The sequence below is a fragment of the Pholcus phalangioides genome, unplaced genomic scaffold, assembly GCF_987345545.1.
Source record: "Pholcus phalangioides strain wild (caught in Gottingen) unplaced genomic scaffold, Ppha-v1.0 ptg000022l_1, whole genome shotgun sequence".
Taxonomy (NCBI): Eukaryota; Metazoa; Arthropoda; class Arachnida; order Araneae; family Pholcidae; genus Pholcus; species Pholcus phalangioides.
Window position 1 is genome coordinate 29,175,705 of NW_028301615.1, and position 21,459 is coordinate 29,197,163.

Consider the following 21,459-nt stretch of genomic DNA (forward strand, 5'->3'; position numbering starts at 1 on the left):
ATTAAATAAATTTACTCATAATATACATAGAAACCTTGCTACAACGATACATACCAATAAATCCCTCTACAATGATATTTTTTCAAGTCTTGTCTATACTCCTTTGTTAAACTCCCACCTCTCGATATAATGATAATCTCTCTGCAACAAAATTTTTCTTGGTTCACAAAATATTGTATCAAGTTTTTTTTTCACTGTATGCTGTTTGCATTAATTCTAGTTTTTCCCCTTATAAAACATACATCTTGAAATGACCAATTTTAACATAGTTGTGCATTGTATAATCTTTTTTAATTATTATCTTAGCCATTTGATGAATTCAATGTGCCTTACAATGAACGGGACAGACAAATGATTCATAACAGAATGGATCCAGGCTTTACTGGTAACAATGGACCACATCCAGTTGACAGTGATGATCAGTATAGAATGAATGATAGAGGTAATTTCTCATGGATCCTTATGTCCCTGATAAACTTGCTCATATTTTATATCTTATGGATTTTTGATCTCATTTTAATTTTGTTATTTTTATGAAAATCAAAGCAGGTATTTTCTTTTGCTAAAACTTTTTATACACCATCTTTCAGGTTTTCCAGCTCCTCCTCCAGATACCTCCACATTCAGACTTGACAACAAGAACCGTGTGATACATTTCATTGATGACAAAGCTGTTATACTTCTGGACAACGAAGAACCAAGGGAGTTAATTTTCAGGGGTCAGCCCACGCAAGTTGAAATAGAGGGACTGGTAAGGCTATTCTTTCTCACATATTGAGTAAAACTCAATTTTTTTTTATATATACCAATTGGAATTTTAATACATGTTAACCCTTACCAGGGGTCTGTCCAGCCGGAATTTGGGTCCGGAAAACGGACCTTTCACAAAATTCCGGGGCTAAAAAACGGACCCTTCACAAAATTCCGGGGCTAAAAAACGGACCCTTCACAAAATTCCGGGACTAAAAAAAAGGATGTTTCACAAAATTTGGAGGATAATAAACGGATCCATCACAAAATTCCAGAAAACGAACCCTTCATGAAAATTACGTCGTAAAAAACGAACTTTTGCGACTGCTGTGCGACAAAATTCTTATCAGTTATGACCCTAGTTGTAATAGAAAGCCATTGATCTTTTTTTTTAAGCATGCATTGTTGGCCCAACACCACCACCCCCTCCCCCATAGATGAGTAATCTTATCTATAGAAGTTGTTGGTTGGATACCGGAAAACATGACCTTGAAAAGGCGATCGGAGAAAGAGCGTGACCTTGAGAGGGCTTTCCTTGTTTCTAGTCTTCTTGTTAGGACATCCCGCTGGTTGACCACGGATTGACCGCGTCCGATATTTTATCGCACAACCTATGCCATTATGCAAACGCTTTAGCCCCGCACTTCTCCTCAAATGGTCTTTGAATCACAACCTCTTGTTAGTCGTAAAATCAGCGTAGTTGATGCTTATTGTAGAATTGGATTTTTTGTGCACGTTTTTTTTCCAGTATTGTGCTTTCATTTTTGAAAATTTAATATGAAGCGTGGTCGACCACCAACAGGTGGAAATTCAAGGAATAGTGATTACTACATTAAAAAAATACGGCCAACTGACGTTCGGGGATGCAGCTCCATAACATCGTTTTTTAAACGAGGATCTGAAAACGTCACCAAAAAGACGTCAGATACAGATAATTCCAATTGTGCTAACCCGGAAAAAATTACTGAAACATTGCTTCCTTCATCGGTTTCGAACCACGCTGTCGAAACCTTGGAAACGGCGCGATACATTACCGATTTATCGGAGGCGCCTAAAGACATTACCGATTTATTAGAAGCGCTGAAAGACATTTCGGATTCTTCGAAAGACATTGCCGATTCGTCGGAAGCGGCGGAAGAGATGACCGATTTATCGGAAGTGGCGGAAGACAATTCCGTTTCTTCGAAAGACATTACCGATTCGTCGAAAGCGGTGGAAGACATTGCTGATTTATCGGAAGCGCTGAAAGATGCTACGAATTCGTCGGTAGAGCCGGATTTTAAGAAAATTTCATCTACAGAAGCTAGAAAAATGGGTCCAAAAATACCGAATTTGGTGAACATCGCACGTTTTGAGAAGCTTCACAGTTGGCTATGTTACAGCATTTCTGCATCTGGCTTTCTTTGCAAAATATGTTCTACATTTTTTTGATAAGGGACCCTGGATTGACCAAGGGGTGCAATTTGGTGATCACCCAACACGATGTGTCAACAAGCATATATATAGCCAGAAACACAAACAAGCTGTGAGTGCATCCAAAACTAGGAAAATGATAATAAAAATGAAATGAAATAGGAAAATGAGGTTGCTGTTTAATTAGTATTACTTTCACTGCTATTTTGAACGTTTTCACAAAAATGAGGTACATTTTCACAAAAATAAGGTACATTTTCACAAAAACAGGACCCTGTGCAAAAAGTCTGGACAGACCCCTGCTTACAGCGGCAATTCTGAGATATCTTGTCAATCTTGATTCTGCTTTATTTGTCACCCCGAAATATCTCTAATAAAAATGCTTTGAAGTTGTTTTTGCAGTTAAACATATTTTTCACTTCCTGTAATCAATCGACTGTCAGTGGGTGGAGTCAGCTTTTGTTCAAAGCTAGATAACAGCAGTGAGAAAGAAAGAGACTGTGTGTGTGTGTTTTCCCTTTTTTTTCAGCACAGTAAAGAAATATACGTTCAGTGTAAATAATACAAAAATATTTCCCCCCCAAAAAATGGTCTTTTTAGAAAGCCACACATCTCATGGCAGGTGTCTTGGCATTACAATGAGGGAAATGAAAGCACTGGGCTAATGAAGTTAATTTTCTTGGTTTCTTGTTGGGTGGGGGGGGGGGGCGTTTATTAGCTCACAATCAGGAAAAAAAATCTTGAAAATAGGTGGTAATTTGTAGAATGTTTGATTTGCAATGTGGCAGTTATAATGTGGATCAGAAAACATTTTAAAAACTGCTTAGAGGGTTAAATGTCATAACTTGCAGTTGCTATTGTTAATCTAAAAAAAACCAAAAATCTTTTTCTAAATGATATTTTGCTGCTTTAAAATTCATCCTTGAATCAACTTTTTTTTTTTCAATAATGTCACAGTTTAGGCCAACCTTCTCTGAGTCACTTGTTTATTTTTATATTAATCATCAATATTTTAGTTTTTATAAATCAACAGAATCTTTAATTTGCTATTGAATCATGAAAAACATTTTGGTTGTTGAGGTTCAGTGGGATCATTCGGTGACTAGAAATTCGAATCTAATTGAAATTTAGAAACTAGTCACCATTCTAAAAATATTTGACATGACATACAAGCATTTGTGCAACCCATAAAAAAGTCATTCGCTTGATTGCTTGCGGTTCCCTTTTTCCCTTTAAGCCGATGATGTTCCTAACATGTTGCCCAAAATCTCTGATAAGGACCTATAAACATTTAATTCACAGATGACATGGTTATACTCTTACTCTTTTTAAAAGGGATCCGGGTTCATTAGATGGTCTGAGTTCTCAAGGGACATAGTGACGTCGCTGAGCCTGCATGTATCTTTAATATTGCACTTGTAAAAGCTTATTTTGGTTTTTTATATGGGAGAACAGGATTGAAAAAATGTTATCATGCAGTATTCTATATTATTCTGCTGATTCTAATGAAATTGATTAATCATTTTGTAGACACATTTTCTTTTTGGTTCAGTTTATGATTGATACAAAAAATATATAATATGACATGTTTTTTTTTCTTTCAGAAGCCAATAATGCTGAGGTTTGATGGCAAACCAGTCACCTTTGAGCTCAATGGAAAAATGTATTCATTGAAATTTGGTGCTCCTTCCCGTGAATTGTACATAAATAATATTCCATACAAAGGGGAATTTGGAGGTCCGCCTTTTGAAGTGGTGCTTGGTGGCCAGATTCGAAGGGTACGACTTGGTGGGCCTCAGCCTCAGGTTCAAGTCATTGACTGCCCTGTATCTGAAGACTTATTCAGAAGAGTAATGGCAAGAACCAGGGGGCATAACATGCAAAATGCATCTATGCATTTAGACGTAGATATGAGAGGCAATGCTGCTTCTGCTGTAGATCCAGCAATCAAGGACACTGATTTACGTCTGGGTGGTCCTGACATGGATAATTTGAGAGACAAGTCACAGTTTCCTGGTGGTAATTTCAGAGGGCAATCAGTGTTTAATGTGGCTAATGCTGGCCAGCTTCCTATGATGGGTAACCAATACAGGGAATCTATGAAGGTAAAGTTATTGCATTATAATGATTGTTCACTTTTCATTTGCAATTCAATTTTAATTATTTTCAATCTTCTGATAGTTTTTATAAGTATACACATGTATTTGAGAGCTTGTCTCATACCACCTAATAAAATGATTTTTTTTTCTATACAGGATCCAAGTTCTTGGGAGCACCAAAATGATCCTAACAAAGTGCCTTCTATTTCTGAGCAAGTTAGACACTCAGATAGTGGGAGATCACAAAATATGCCACTTCAAGATAGCAGATATTCATGTGAGTCAAAACCACCAACTTCAGCTGCACCATTCAATCAACATCTACCTCCACCAAATATGCCATGGCCTGTCAGAGATTACAGGTAAAGCTTATGGAATACAGAAATAATATGTACTTTTTTTTTCAAACAGAGCACAACTCGGGTCTATCACCATAGGCAATTTACTACCTAGTGAGTTGTGCCGGAATTGTAAGTGTGCGTGTACCTAACAGTCTGAGTGCGTATCTAGTGTTGCCATCTATATCTCAGAAGTGAAGTGAGTGATGTGTAGTGACTGAATATTTGTACTGTTTGTAGGCCTGTTGCTCTCTGTGGCGAAACTTTTTAGTGGGGAGATCGGCTCGCATTTGCGCCTAATATGTACTAGTGCTCATGTTCTTATGGTTGTAAATCTTTGGCTGCATGAACAGTCAGAATTATGCTTTTCTCTATGAACAGTTCCCTCTTTTATTAACTTGTATTGTGATTCATGAAAAAGTGCCTCAGCAACCTTCTATGCTCATCATCTATAAATAATGGAGAGCAGTTTAAATGTTAACCGACTTCAATGAAGCATTTAAAAGTTGTTATGCCAAACATTATTTTTTATTCCGTATTGTGTGTTCATTTTGACCAAAGAGGCTTTCCAGATATTTTCATAAAGAACATAATTTTGCACTGAATTGAGATACCAACAGTATCTCAAAGGGGAGGGGGGGGGGGAATTAAATCCTTGATTAAAACTTCATCACAATGTCAAAGAAAGATGAAAAAATATAAACCTGGTATATAGTATTCCTTTGCGTCCATTGTTTGGAGTGTATAAGCTCTTGATAAAGTAAAGAAAAAATAAACTGTCCTTGTGCTGAAGTATCTTATAAAGTGCAAATGTGTGGGCATCACAAGACCTTATACACAGTGGTAGTCAGCTGAATTTGCTTTTTTGTGGTTTTCCACCTTTGGTACAAATGCAAATGCTGCTTTCCTGTTTAATGAAGGCTCTCCTCAGAGACAGCAGCAACACAATTATTGCAAATTACAAAATTCATGTATCTGCTGGAAGATAGATGGCATAATAAGAACACATGACATCACACAAACACCATAAATACGTAAGGGACCCCATTTATGTTCAACATTTTACGGCATGTACTAATTTGGGAATGATAGAAATTCCTCTGGGGTGTGTTTATGAGGTGCGTGTGGGTGTCACCTGCTTTGCCATCAGTGTTCATGAATTTGCCTACGCTCATGTGCGCTTATTTATCAGTTGATCCATTATGTTATCTTAGCACAATAGTTAAAATTCTGTATATTTCTCTTTTAGTAAATTATTGTCAAGTGTAGCTAAACAAATTTTATAAATTCCATCAGTTATTCTAGCACAGTGAATTCTGGTACATTCATTTTGTTATATATTTAACATTTTTTTTTTCTGTTATTTCACAGCCATGAAGTCCAAGGACCTCCACCAGCTCAAGTTTCTGAATCAGTCAAAACATTTAATGCTCATAGAAACAGTCCACAACAATTAGATCCACTATCCAAAGAGTATTCTGATGTAGCACAGTCAAGGCAGGGTGCTCTGCATTCTGGCTACATTGGAGAACCCCCACGGTACTTATTAAAATTTTATGATAAAATATACTTATTTGAAGTTTTTTTAAACCCATTTGTATCCACTGTATTCATTTGATTACAGCTTAATGAAGAACTGTTCTTATTTGATGACAGCTTAACAAGAAAATGTGTGTTGCAAATTTTTTTGGAAAAGATACTTTTTCACACACAAAAGTGGATTAATGTTTTATAAATTTAAATGATTAACCAATTTCAGAGAAAAAGGTTTTTCATTGATTTTTCTATCATAGCAGTTTTGAATGCTGATGTCCAGAATAAGCAATCCATCAAGTCTTTATGATATTTACCTTTTCAGGTTGCAGTTGAATCAGCTTGGTGTTCAAAACAGACTTCCTCATCCTCCGTTACCACCACCATGGTTCAATAACCCCCCTCCTGACCAGAATGCGTTGCCAGTATTGCCACCTCCTCCAAGACCACCATTGCTTATGGGCATGGGAATGCCACCAGAATTGCAATCAATCCCTGTTTCATCTGGTGCATTGTCAATACCTGGTATACCCGTCTCTCTTGGTGAGTGGGGTTCTATATGTATGTATATTTACATTTACAGTTCATTTACAGTCAAATACACTTGATGCTCATAATATAAGCCCAACCCCGAAAATTGTGGCCTGTTAAAATCGTCAGCCAGATGAAGGCATTCTGTAGGTCTGTTGTTATATATGACAGGTTGTTTTGTATAAAGTGATATTAATATACAATATATTATTACATTTGTACTTAATGATAATTCAAGTTATTCTGTAGTTTTAAGGAGAATGTAGGAGAATATTTGTGTTTCCCCACTTCTATAAATTCACTCGGGCAGTTTCCAAAAGCGTTTATTAATTAATGGAAATGTGTCCAATAATTTGAAACTGAGCCCAATGTACATCACACGCGTTGTATTTTATTGTGCTTTGTTAATTTTTAGCTAGCGATTCCCGCCTATTAGATAATAACACTATTTTTTCCCAGATGGTGTGTCAGGTAATATGGAATGCTATAAGTATTATCTGAGTTGGGATAAAATATGTCTTCAAGATGGAAAATTTAGTAAGATAAAAGAGGAAAGATATTTAGAAATAACATGCATCCTGTCCTCTGAGGTCCCACCTATACTGTTTTGGGACAGAGAAGGAAGATTGTATTTGTGACTTTAGTAAACAGACTACTACATCACCACATCAACTACAAAAACAAAAGATGAAATTTTTATTTTTCATTGTCATAGAAAAATAAAAATAAAGTAAAAAAAGCTCATTAAATCTTGTTTTTTACACATTCAAATTGGTTTTCTACACACATTTTGAACCCCCCTCTTCCATATAACCCCACAAAAATGATTTTTTAAATTCCTTTTCTTTTTAGTTATAATATTTATTTTTTAAACATGATGCACTTGTCGGTGCAAAGACTAATAAAATTTTACAGAAATATAATTTTCAGGTTTCTACTATATTTCAAATTATAATAATTGGAAAAATAAATGTATCATTTCATATTACCTGAATGCACTATATATATGTATAAAATTTCCATAAATTTGGCTTCATATTAAATTCAGAATGCTTCCTCTATCATATGATGATATTTGAGTCTTCAATTAGACAATCTTTAGCTTTTAAACATCATTGTGCTTCATCAAATTTGAATTGCCATCAAATAGTAAATACTGGGCATAATGGGAATTTTTTCCCCTTCCATCTTTGCGACTTTGTTGTATTCAGTCGTTTCTGTTAATTTTTTATTCAAATGTAATGCTATGGTTCATGGACTTTTTTTCATCTGCTTTTCATTCTGAAAACAAATATTGTGAATAACTTATTCAAAAATGTATTTTTTTGTGTACCCCTTAGCAAATACCATAGCTGCACCACCTCTAGCAGCTCCTCCACCATTCCCTCTGCAGCCAACAGCGGCTACAGCGCCTCCAGCATTTGATATAGGTATTCTTTTTGATAAGCTGTTGGCAGCTGGGATAATTTCAAAACCAAGTGTTCCAGCAGGAGAAGAAAAGAAAGAGCCTGAAGATGAGGAAGATGTGAAAGAAAAGAAGAAGGTTGACGAGGATGAAGAAGAGGAGGAGGAAGAAGAAGAGTATATTCCACCCATTGAATGGAAAATGGATTCCTTGAAGGGGTGAGTTATGCTTCATAATTCTTATTTTTCAGTCACCCAAATTATTTATGCATTTCAAAGCTGGCAAACATGAATATCTGGCTATCGCTAGTAAAATTTTATGAAAGATGCAATTCTGTTGTCTGTATTTTTGATACATCTAGTTATTAAACTCTACCCTTACAGTGTGAGACATAATTATAAGACACTCTTAAATTTTAATGAAATCATAAAAAGCAAAGTAAAAAATGTCAAATTTCAAGCTGTTTTATGACATTGCAAAATAATTTTATACCAAGTATGAGGAATTCAAAAAAATATTTTCATGTTATTTTATGGAAAACAGAAAAATATGTTATGGACGAAATTATAAGACACCTAGATATTTGAGGGAAAAGTAAAATAAAATTCAAACAAATCAAATAATTATAAATTACAAATACAAATACAAATACAACGCCACAACAGGCAAATTGCCCAACGAGGTGGCTGACTTAAGAACATCATGGATCCCCGAGCCATTTTTTGGAGGCCCTACCTACTACTACTACACCCCCACCCCCCGCGGAACCCCCCAACGAATCGGTACATGCGGGAATGTGCGTGTACGTGTAGTGAAACCTGACGTGAAGTTTTGTTGTTCCACTGTAATGCTTGTTATGTGTAGTGCTGCCATCTGCCACTAGTTTTTCTAACTATGAGTGAAGTGTTATGATTGAATGATTTATCGTTGTAGGACTGTTGCTCTCTGTGGTGAGACTTTTTAACGGGGAGATCGGCTCGCATTTGCGCCTTGAAGTTGGGAACCACAGAAAACCAACTTCAGCCGACCACCACTGTGGGGTTCGAACCCGGATCCTCGCATCGCGAGTCCGTCACTATAACCACTCGACCACCACAGCGGCTACAAATTATATATTTACACAAATTTATCAAAATCAATATTTTGTATAACCTATATATAATATATTTTGTATAATATATTGCTAATCAAAGCAAAAATGTGATCAGGCATGAATTCAACCAAATCAATGTGTGTGTCACAAGAGACATCATTCCAAGCCTGTGATATGGCTCACTTTAGGTGCTCGATGGAAAAAAATTGCCTCCTACCTGCGTGCACTGATCTGCAAAGGATGCCCTACAAGTTTTCCATGGGGTTGAGTTCAGGTGTACGAGCCGACCATGAAAGGACATGAATATTTTCTTCCTTGAACCACTGCTTTGTATGACCTGACACACCAATCGGTGCATCATCTTATTGGAATATACAATCTCTTCACCACAAAGAACTTCTTTACATATACAAAGTTGCTCCTGCAAAAGTTCTACATAACTTTTTGAGTTCATCCTTCAGAGTAGAAAAGCTACATCAGTCTTTCCTCGGGCAGAAAATGCTTCCCAAACTATCTTTGAACCACCACCAGCCATTGGAAGGCTATGCTAATTCCTGCTTTGCAGACCTCAAATCATGCCAACATGAATGGAAATCATTTGTGCAATCAAGATTGATTTTCTTTTAATCGGAGAATATAACAGAATACCACTGATGAGTCCAAGGCATGGTACGTTTTGTGAGAGTCAAATGCAGGCCCATCATTGGGGGGGGGGGGGCGGGGCGTTGCCCCCCTCCCTGGCTTTTGAAAATACACTACAAATGGTATATATATATATACACACCTTTAGTGCATGCTCTTTGCCCCCCCCCCCCAGAAAAAGTTGAAATGACGGCCCTGGGGTCAAATGATCCTGTTTGTGTTTCAAAGTTAATGGAGGTGTTTCTTCATTTTCAGGAATTTGTTTTTACTTGCAGAACTTAAAACTCTTCAAATTGTTCATTTTGAGACACTGCTATTATAAGGAAGATTTTTTATTTCTGAATGATGTTTTGCTGCTTACTGCTATGGCAACATTGCAGGCATAGCAGCGTTGGGTGCACCCAGATAGTTATCTAGAATGTCTAATTTTTTTTCTATATAAGTTTTGGAAACGCCGGTGCCATGCAATAGCCAAATTACATGAATATCACTTTCTTGCAGCTCTACCCAGTGGTATTTTTTTTACTGATGAGGTAGTTGTAAAGATGGAATATTTTTATTGGTTTGTTATCCAGTGACGTAAAAAAGTTGATTTGCATAAAGTAACATAGTGCTACACTACTGTAAAATGGTTGAAATGAAAATGTCTTATATTTCTTACCTCCTAAATTCTTACTGGAATTCACAAAAATATTAAAATATCAAAAGCGATTTCTCGGACATCCTTGGGATTTCTCTCACAATTGTAAGCAACGTAACTGATATATATTTAAGTTTCATTATTGTGGAAATATTCTTTCCGGGTTTTTTTTGTAAATATTTTGTGGCATCTTATAATTATGTCTCACACTGTATCTAACAAAATAACAAAATTCATAATTACAGATGAAAAAAATAACATTGGTTATTTTTCAATCAGGGAAGAAATGGGTTGTTTGGAAGGAATTGATCTGTTTGAGTTTACTTTTCTTTTATGCTTAAATGTCAGGCTATATTGAATTTAAAGCCTTATTGCTAATTCAAGTAACCAAAATATGATATCAAAAAATTATACACCTAACATCATAGGTCATTGTTTTTTTACATTTTTTCTAATTTCCAAATTTATAATTTGAAGGCGTATGAACTTCAAATAACAACAAAATCTAAATCTGGGTTTTCAAAAATGGGTGATTTTGTCTCTTGAAGAGGGATAGAATAGAGTGGGTGGGTGGGGGAGAAGAAAGGCATTCAATAGAAGCTACACATATAACAATAGGATCCCATGGGTTGGTGTAAGTGAGGTGGGGGAGGTGATGGGGCGAAAGATTTCTTAGAGACCCCAAAGCAAAAAGTTTTGCAATGAGCCCTGAGCTGACTAAACATGTTCTATGGTAAAGAATTTCTATTTCAGTGTTTTATTCATAGAAGAATTTGTTTTCCCTTTTCTTAAGATTTCTTCCGAGCTTGTTCTGTAACAGCTTTGATTGCCCTGTGACATAGGTCACAGTTTTTAGTACATTCTGCTTTGGAACTGAGAAATGGGAGAAATAAGTTTGGATCTTAAATTGGGAGGAATAAGGATGGATTTGTGAAATGACACTCTATTGATATTAAAGGGTAAATTTTGATAATTTTTAAAAAGTTGATATTTTATTTGATCTGTAAAGTTTTTTTTTCATAATTATGATGTCTCCTGGTTTTTTTTACTAGGCATTATTCTGGAGTTATATCCATACTGTACAAAGGCTCTGAATGTCAGTCTTGTGGGATGCGTTTCCGGGATCCTGAGCGCTATAGTCGACACTTAGATTGGCACTTTAGGATGAACAGGCGCGAGAAAGATGGTGTGAAGAAAGCATTTTCCAGGAAGTGGTACTATGAAGTGGAGGTAAATAATGGTTCAACAAATGAAATGAAAATAAACTTTTCATGTTTAGAACATTTATATTTTTCAAGACATGCTCATTTCTAAAAATATGTAGTCATCCCATTTATCATAGCTGCTAAGTCTTTTGAATTTTTCAGAGGCGGCTCCCAAATAATTTCTACTTCTCCCACACTCCCAAAAAATTACAGAAATCTCCCAAATTTGGACTGTGATTGTGAAAAACCCCACTGTGGAGGAAAACATTCCAGATAAGTTAGATGGGGGAAAAAACCCTTCTTTTTTTTATCTCCAAATTTGTCACAGGCATAATGTAATATTGCCATTGCATCAAGTTGATCTCCAGTTAGGAGATCCACTAGACTACGACGTCAACTACTTCCAGACAGCGATCTCGTACATCTGTTTAGAGAAGAGGAAGAAGAAGAGGAGCCTGAGTAGTCGAGAATAGTTTGATCTACGCTGGCTTATCGAAAAGCTGGATACAGGCAGCAATTACTGACGAATGTCTTTGGACCAAATCAAACTGCACGGTGCAGCGATTAGATCAACCCAGCAGTAGATTGACAGCTTTCATTGATGTGATAGTTACTGATCCAATGAAAATTCCTGAAGAGAAGCAGATCAAATTTTATCAAGAACTATTCCCGATTATGATGATTATTATGTGATTTATAACCTGTGATTTACAATTGTGATTTATTTACATGAATCACCATTTTTCGATTACAAATTTTATACTTGTTTACTGGCGAGGTGCGTAATGGCACCTGCCCATGTATGTAATATATCTTTCTCAAGATCAATAAATGGTTAGGTTTCCCGGAGGCACCCGAGTCCCCAGGGACAATGTGCTTATATCACTGAGTGTGACAGAGCCTGGGTGTTTCTCGGTTCCTATCACTATCATTGCATCAAGTCACACGAAAAAAACAAAAAACAACATACATTTTGGAGGTGAGGCCAAATAGCCAGTGCCAATTCGGCTTTTCTACATTCAAAATTAGAGATGACTTGTATTTAATTTGACTATATGCCCTGTTAAGTCGGTATGTCTCACTTTGGGTCCAGTTCAGATTTGTTTTCTTGGTGTGACTTGATTTGAGAGTGGTACTTGAAGGCAATTTAACCTATTGACTGAAGACGATTGGCGACTTGGTGCTAATCAGCAAAAATAAAAAATGCATTCAATTTTAATTTTATTAACGAGAAATCCCTATATTGTTTTTCCAAAAACCCTCAAATTAATTTTTGTACGGAATAAAGCAATATGGATCCACCCAAAAACCTCCATAATTATCATTCTCTGAAGTTGGCAGCTATGCATTGCATATAAAGATTTCCTTAAAATTTATTGATAATTTAATCGTTCATTATGACCATTGTTTCATAGATTTTTTGAAATTGTCCATGCATTTTTTTAATATCTATTTTTTTTTTTTTTCAAATTTTCTATATGTTTTTTTAGGACTGGATACAGTTTGAAGAGTTTGTAGATATTGATGATAGAGGTGAGTTATTCATTTACACACCCTATAGCTACAATTAACTGTTCCATTATTTGAAATTTTTACCTGTTCATGATTGTGAAAATCAATTTGTATATCCCATATTTCACCATACTATTGTATCTTGCTAACCTGTATGCTATCACGATAGGAGCATGACTCGTGCAGGTCAATGAATTACTAAGTAGGAAAGACTAGATACCAAGCGAAAATGAAGTTTGGTAAAAAAAAAAAAATAATTCACGCGTCTCTCTGGGAATCTAACCTCTGTCTCTACGTGGTTCAATCAAGTGTTCTACCATTAAGCTATATAGGACTGGTATTTTTTCCCCAGAGACTACAAATGCTGAATGAGATGGCATGTGTCTGTCTAGCTCAACTAATAGCTCTTAATCTTCACTTAGTATCTTATCATTCATGCTTTGTGTGAACAACAGAGTGTGACATTGTTTCTCCCCTATGAATTATTGTTAAATTAACACTTTTCTTATCAAAATTATATTTAAAATACAGTTTTTCAGTTTTTCAATGCATTGTGAATGATATTCTCAGGGCTCCCACTTGTCCTACTTTTCCTACTTTTTTGGTAAAATGTCCTACTTTTGTCCTACTTTCTCGGTTTTGTCTTACTTTCTAGTTTTTGTCCTACTTTTTTACCAAATCCTGTCGGCAAAATTTGTGTAATTGATTTTAATTGAGCAGGAAATCATTGATATATTGACAAAAATATTACAAATGTTGAAGAATGCAATTAATGATTCTGCCAAAGCAGAAATTTTATCATTTTCAAGGTTATGTGGGGGGGGGGGGTGTATGTGGACCATTTGGTTGATTAATTTTTCATTTGCTTAGTTTGAGGGTTCAACAAGTATAGTAGTCATTAAAAACTTCTGTCTGGATGGAAAAAATAATTTTGCATTTATTACTTCATGGTCTTGGACAGTAACTAACATTCATCATTCAAAATTACGGTGCAAATAGGTGAAACAACAGTTTGCATTTCAAAGAAGTTGGATACATAGGCCTATTCTAGGTTTGGTGATTCTGATGCTACCCAATAGCATTCGGTTGTCTTCTGTATTTTTGAGGCATGAAGAGGCATAAACAATATTTACAATACAAGATATACAGAAGACTGGATGCCGTGAAGATATTTATTATTTCAGATGTTAATTTTTTAAGGAAGGAAAAAACTCATCTCTGCCTCTACCGGGAGTCAAACCCGGGTCCCTCGATTGCCGGACGAGTGCTCTGTCGAGGGACCCGGGTTCGACTCCCGGTAGAGGCAGAGTGAGTTTTTTCCTTCCTTAAAAAATTAACATCTCAAATAATAAATATCTTCACAACATCCAGTCTTCTGTATATCTTGTATTAACAAGTGGAGAGCGACATTCATGTCAAATATTTACAATGCTCAGCAAAGAGCTAGAAATGGAAGTGCTTCATTTGTCAAAAATGATTGCATTGGCATTGAACAGTAAAATGTGAACAAATCCCTTTAAAAAATTATGGACAACGCAGTAAAACTATCTGGTTCACCTTGCCTTATTTTAACCGCTGTGGTGGTCGAGTGGTTATAGTGCCGGACTCGTGATGCGAGGATCCGGGTTCGAACCCCACAGTGGTGGTCGGCTGAAGTTGGTTTTCTGTGGTTCCCAACTTCAACGCGCAAATGCGAGCCGATCTCCCCGTTAAAAAGTCTCGCCACAGAGAGCAACAGTCCTACAACGATAAATCATTCAATCATAACACTTCACTCATAGTTAGAAAAACTGGTGGCAGATGGCAGCACTACACATAACAAGCATTACAGAGAAACAAATCTTCACGTCAGGTTTCACTACACGTACACGCACATTCCCGCATGTACCGATTCGTTGAGAGTTCCGCGGGGTGGGGTGGGGGTATATGTGTGGTGTAGCAGTAGTAGGTAAGGCTCGGGGATCCATGATGTTCTTAAGTCAGCCACCTCGTTGGGCAATTTGCCTGTTGTGGCGTTGTATTTGTATTTGTATTTGATATCGGATCTTGTAATCTACACATTTTGCACACTGTGCTTTTGAAAGTGGTTTCGAAGGAGCGTCATTCTTAAAAAATGTATATCTTCAAAATTTGCTGTGCATTGTTGCACTTTGGAAGACTCGGGAAAAAAAAAAATGTAATATAATTATATGAGGAGAGACAGCTTCATTTATCATTTTACTTTGGCTTGAGTCAATCTTATAGGAAACTGAAAGAGTGCTATGAAAAAAAAAAATTAATTGAAAATTAATTGTTTTTTTAAAATAATTTTATTTTAGGGATTTTTTTTTCATTACGCTATGATTATGTTGTCTAAGGGGGGTTACCCTCCCCCATCCTACTTTTTAGTCCTGCATTTTCCTACTTTTTCTCATTTTTTGAGTGGGAGCCCTGTATTCTGCAAAAGAGAAAAAAACCCTTGATTCTTCCATATTTTCATTACACACAATAAAACCTAGATGTGGTTTGGAATCACGGAATCAAATATATTGTGTCCATAGTCCCATTCTCCTATTATTTTATTGAAGTAATAAAAATCATTTTTATCGCGATTACTGATTGGTGTGTTTCAATTAGTTGATCGGTTATGTTTTTTTCCAGCTCGGAGCTTCTTTGAAATGCAAGCTGATCAGCAGTTTGAAATGGAGGAATCCACTGAACAACCCAGTGTACCAACAATGGGACGAGAAGCAGAGGTAAGTGTGATATTAAAAAAAAACCCAATCATTGATTAAAGTATAGTTCACTGTATGAACAGTTTAGTGCAAGACATGACTGTTATTTGTAAGTTCAGCAATATAACTTACGAGAGCTCACATTTTTTTCCCCTCACATAGGCTTGTGTTGTATGTGGTGAGACATTCAAGCTTTTTTGGGTCGAGGAAGAAGAGGAGTGGCATCTGAAAAATGCGGTCAGGCAGGATGAACAGGTCTGTATCAAAATTTTGAAATTCCATTTGCAAAAGCCATAGGTTAAACCAGGGAATTTCAAGGCATGGCCAACTGAGATGTTCAATAACACGTGTTGGGTAGCTGTGTGGCCTGCAGGCCTCATTAACCCTAGAATAACTAACTAAAATAAAAACTGCATGTTATCTATATTACTATATTCCTGAGACATAGAGTTAGCATTCTAGGGTTAACAAGTCAATTGTAGGTTATGCCACATTTACAGTTGAGGCTGTCTGGGTTAAACCATTCAGAGTAGGCTCTAGAACTGTAACCCTTTGTGTTAATTTTTGAAAAATTATTATTGACTAAATCAGTCTTCCTAAAATTTTATTAAACACGCCAGACTTGCCATGAAATTCAGTGTACAGACAGTTTAATTTGATAATTGAATTTATATTTTATTTATTATCATTAAATTTATTTTGTATTACAAAAATTTTTGAGGTGTAAATTAATTTTTAAATTGCTCTAAATCATTTTTTTAAACTCTTTAACCATATTTATATATATTTTCTATTTCTAGGTGTATCACCCTTCTTGTTACGAAGACTTCAAGAAGGTATGTGTTTGCTATTTAATCATGTTCATTCTATCAATATGAAATTAAGCAAAGAGAGAATTTTAATTTCAAAATTTTTCACCATTATCAAGCCTGAATATTATGAAAGTGGAAAAAGAACCTTAAATATTTAGTCTGATTAAATGCTATTCATATGTCGCATACCGTATTACCCCACTATCCAAAAATTCTTAGGGAAATCCTTCAGGAAAATTCTTAAATATCTGAGCTCGAACAATCGATTGAATTGACTGATTTAAATAACTGATTACATTTCATCTCGTTTCTCTTATATGAACTACCTTAGAGACATGTAATTTGAATGTCACACGCTTGCTTTTGCTATCATAAATCTTGGTTTATTGCGTACTTGTTACTAAGCATATTTGTTGGTTCTTGTAGGTTTAAATGAGTTCATAGGTGGAGATAGACTTGTAAGTCTGGGGAGGCGCGGTTATTATTGCTGGGGGGACATGATGATGTCAATTCATATATACATTAGATCAGTCCACTCCACCTTTGACGCTGGGGGTCATGCCCATGACCCCCATATCTGCCCATGAGTTAATGGAAAAATTAGTGGACTGTGAAGTATTTTCATATTCTTTGATTAAGTGTTTGTAGAAGTAGAGCAAACAAAATTGCACTGAAAAACTTGTGAACAAAATGTTTACAAGAAAATGTTGTAAAGGTGCGTATACATTGCCATGGTTATCATGCAATGAAAGCATTCGCAATTGGTTCAGTAATTTGTATGGTGTTGTGAACAATTCTTGAGCTGTTTAAAATGGACCCACCTGGAATTGGTTTTTTTTTTTCAACAAACACAAGGGAAAGAAAGGGACAAAAAGGAAGTTAATGTACCACAAACAGATTAGAATAGCTGCAGGAGGTTGTACGCTGCAATATTGGTGCACTAATATATACGCGCCTAATATAAAAGTCACAATATCTGAAATAAGTTCTTCAATATCTGAAAGTGCAGAAAAGAAAAAAAAGTGAAAATACAGTTTTCTGTATTAGGCGGGTGATAATTAGATTCAAGCTATAAGTAAATGCTTAATTTTCATTATTGTTATCAATTCGTGGATTAAACATGTGAAAATGATTATTTCATTTATATTTGCATATTTATTCAGTGTTTAACATAGATTGATATTGGTCTTCTGAATGCTTCATGTGATTTTTATTGAACCTTGCTTTCAAAAAGCTGGTATCTTCCGATTTTTAAGGCATGTTGGCTAATGTGAGGTAATATGGTAATATATTTTTTTAGGGTCGGGAATCTCATATTAACTTTCAAATATATGCGGAGATACACTTGAACATCTGAGGGAGGGGAATGATGTCAATACATATGTGTGTTAAGGCCAAAGAGTCTGAAATAGACCATTTGACGAATTGGCCTGCCATTTCACATATTGTTCATTTGACCAGCCAATGTCTGATCTTTACTACTTTATTTTGGGCTTGGCCAGCCACTTCCAGAAATGACATGGAGTGATCAGCCAGTCAGGAGAAAAAAAACCCGCATAATATTAAATTTATTCTTTATTATCATCACTTGTAACAAAATGAATTTCTATGACATTTTGAATTGCAAAACAAACCAGAAGCGATGGGTATGTTGCTATCAGACCTACATTTTCACATAAAATTTATCCAGGGATCTCCTGTCGCTTTGAGAAATGGCAGACCAAGATAAAAAAAACAAAACGAGTAATTTGTAACAAAATGAGTGGCCAATTCACAAACTGGCCAGACTTGCAGCTGCCAGCTTAACATAGATTGATATTGGTCTTCTGAATGCTTCATGTGATTTTTATTGAACCTTGCTTTCAAAAAGCTGGTATCTTCTGATTTTTAGGCCTATTATTGTCTAAATGTAAAAGATGCTCTATACTTTGGTGAAAAATATTCTTCTGAGGAACTTTTTTATTGATAAATTGCTGCTGGGCGTCTTTCTTTCTCTATTTTTCAAAATGTCATCAACATTTTAGGGATTATTGTTTGCATAGGTATTTATTTATATCCCATTATTACAGGCATCTGAAAAGGCTGCAACCGAGGCTGAAGTAAAAGAAGTCGTCATAAAGGAAGAACCGCTCTCGCCAGCGGAAGAAACTGTGATACAGCACGATGAAGATTTTAATGTAGATGCTGATCTTGCATCAATAAAAATAGAGATTGATGAATCTGTAACAGATTTAATGCATTCATTAGTTACACTAGTAGTTGAAAGTTGTGAACCTAGTAACGAATCATTGCCCGAGGTAGACAAGGAAGTCGTAGAAAATGTAGACGAGATGGAACAAGAGGAGGTTTTACAGGGTAAACCAGGAGAAGAAGAAATCATAGGCGTTATTTCCGAGTCAGAGGAAATGGATACTCACGATAATCTACCCCTTGACGATTCTGAAAAGGTTGTGATAGAATCCGGGGGAATCATAATGAAATTCAGGGCCGAAAGTCTCAAACCGGCATCTCCCGCAACAGATGCTAATGCCGAAAAAGATACCGTTTCCAAAGACAGTAGTTCGGTAGAAACGAAAGAGCAGGAGGAGGAGGTAGATGAATTCAGGCCTCCTACGCCTGACCCACGTTTTAAACAAATGCCGCCTGTCCAGAGAGGACTCGAGCTTTCTGGGATGTGTTGTATCATGTAATTATTCTAAGTTCAATCAATTTGCCAAAAAATGAACAGAAGAGTGTGGGAGTCGACAAGCGTTTTAGAAACAGGATAATGAACCAAAATGTTTCTAGTCATGGGGTGGGTGGGCAAACATTTCCTTTTTTTTCGTTATCAAGGGTTTAAGAAAAACATACTCATTTGATCTTTTTAAATACTAAAGTCGGAATCTCTAGATTATTAATGGGAGGGATGGATATAGTTTCAGAAGCCCAAAAATCCTTCAATCATTTCTAAATAATACTCGTGATTGTTTAGTTTGTTACGAAAACTTCGTGCCTTCAAAAGAAAAAAAATGGTGGATAACATTGTGCATAACTGTATATAGTTTTTTTTTTCATGTGTATAGGATAGATTCATGTGCGAGAGAAATAAATTTTCTTTATAAAACAAATATTACTTTGCCTTTGGTGTAAGTTATTTCTGAATTATTTGAAATTGAACTTTTTCATCGTTGTTGTTTTAATGTTTGCTGAGATCAATTTTGGACGCTGTAACAAAACAATTAGGAATTAAAAAGAAATTCATTTGAAAATTTTTGTTTCATGTTTTGCGTTTGCCTGGTCTTTTTCTGTTTTTCATTCAGCCAGGTGTCTGTCCAACCTTATTTTATAGGGTCGGATTTCTGTGAAAATGATCCTTAATTTTGTGAAGAGTAATTTTGAAAAAAGAAATAGCCCTTCTCGTATATATATAAAAAACTAAATGCCATTTATGATTTTGTTAATTAGTATTTTGTTGAGGTTCTAGAAAATAGACCTAAATTTTGGCTGGACAGGCTCCTGTTAGCTTTTGTACATTACATTCAGTCCTACTAATTTAAATCTTGAGTATTATACTCTATGAATTGGATTTGTTTTCAACATTTTATTGGCAAGCATTGAAATATTCAGAGGAGAAATTTTGTCGAGGAGTTATATATATTAATCAAATGAGGTACCCTGAATGCTATCGCATGCCTAAAAAATGCCAATATTAAAAACATATAGGTTTTTGTACTTTGGGGAACCTACTGTGATATCCATAGATGTGAATAGTTTAAAACTCCCATGTCATTTATATTGTTTTCAAGCTTCTCTATCGTTGAATGCACAGCAATATGCTTGTCCCCCCATATAGTGTTTCCCCTCCAAAATGCAAGGATTAAAAATCGTTCTTGCTTGGCTTGTCAAGAAATAGGATACATGCGTACCTTTGAGTCATTTTGCTGGTAATCACAGAAACTTCATGAACAGCTTACAAGTAATAATCAAATGTTGCTTAGAGTTCCTTAGAAGAATCAATGCAGACACAAGCTCAAAACATAACTATGCCTTCAGTGGAACTTTGGTTAACGAGCTTAATTCGATCAACGTGCTCTTTATTGAAATCAAACTTCCCCATAGGAAATAATGAAAACTCAGGTAAAATTCGTTCCGTAAAAATTCTTAATTCACATAAAAATTATTAATAAAAACGGCATTCATTCAATAGTATAACACAATAATATAATAAATACAATAAAATATATATAATGTAATAACGTCATAAGTAAAAATGCAATACGATAATGCTTACAATTGAACTTGCTTTAAACGACGAGAGAGAGGACTACTGTTTATAGGAAGAGACTGACTCACTTTTTCTGTAAACTTATTCATTTTGTGTGACTTTTGAAAGGACAATCATCCAATGACATTTTTACCTCTGTTTTAGGATTTCTCGGAAATGGAGAAATTGTATTTTTGTTGGACAGATTCATTGCTCGCACACTGCTAGAGCTTTATTTGATTGGTTCTTTTCTACAGAATTTTGCAGATTCCCACATTTTGCACACCTCTTTCCTCAGACGAGATCATAATCTCTTGCTGCCGCATGCACTGAGGGTCCATCAGTTTGTTTATGGTCGACTATTGGTCAAGCAAAACTTATAAAAAAAATTACAGTGCAGCATCTAGTTTCGTACCTCAGGTATTCCGTCGCTCAAAAAGATGTATCGTAAAACCTAGTTGTAAAACACTGCTCTTAAAAGATTGTTTCAAAATATTTTAAACTATTGAATTAATATGTTAAAAAATGC

At 35.6% G+C, this 21,459-nt stretch overlaps 1 protein-coding gene across 2 annotated transcripts in view; it reads left to right on the forward strand.

Moving 5' to 3' along the window:
* Window positions 1–19,794, forward strand: part of LOC149070152 (uncharacterized) — a 65,678-nt gene extending 45,884 nt beyond the window's left edge. For both annotated transcript variants that reach the window (XM_089250256.1, XM_089250257.1), the window contains exons 9-21: window positions 307–442; window positions 591–751; window positions 3,768–4,268; window positions 4,419–4,624; window positions 5,972–6,139; window positions 6,459–6,676; window positions 8,005–8,287; window positions 11,497–11,674; window positions 13,140–13,182; window positions 15,802–15,896; window positions 16,038–16,130; window positions 16,676–16,711; window positions 18,757–19,794. In XM_089250256.1, the coding sequence (XP_089106382.1) occupies window positions 307–442; window positions 591–751; window positions 3,768–4,268; window positions 4,419–4,624; window positions 5,972–6,139; window positions 6,459–6,676; window positions 8,005–8,287; window positions 11,497–11,674; window positions 13,140–13,182; window positions 15,802–15,896; window positions 16,038–16,130; window positions 16,676–16,711; window positions 18,757–19,377 (2,739 nt within the window). In that variant the 3' untranslated portion in view covers window positions 19,378–19,794. The remainder of the gene's footprint in view (window positions 1–306; window positions 443–590; window positions 752–3,767; window positions 4,269–4,418; window positions 4,625–5,971; window positions 6,140–6,458; window positions 6,677–8,004; window positions 8,288–11,496; window positions 11,675–13,139; window positions 13,183–15,801; window positions 15,897–16,037; window positions 16,131–16,675; window positions 16,712–18,756) is intronic.
* Window positions 19,795–21,459: the final 1,665 nt, after the last annotated feature.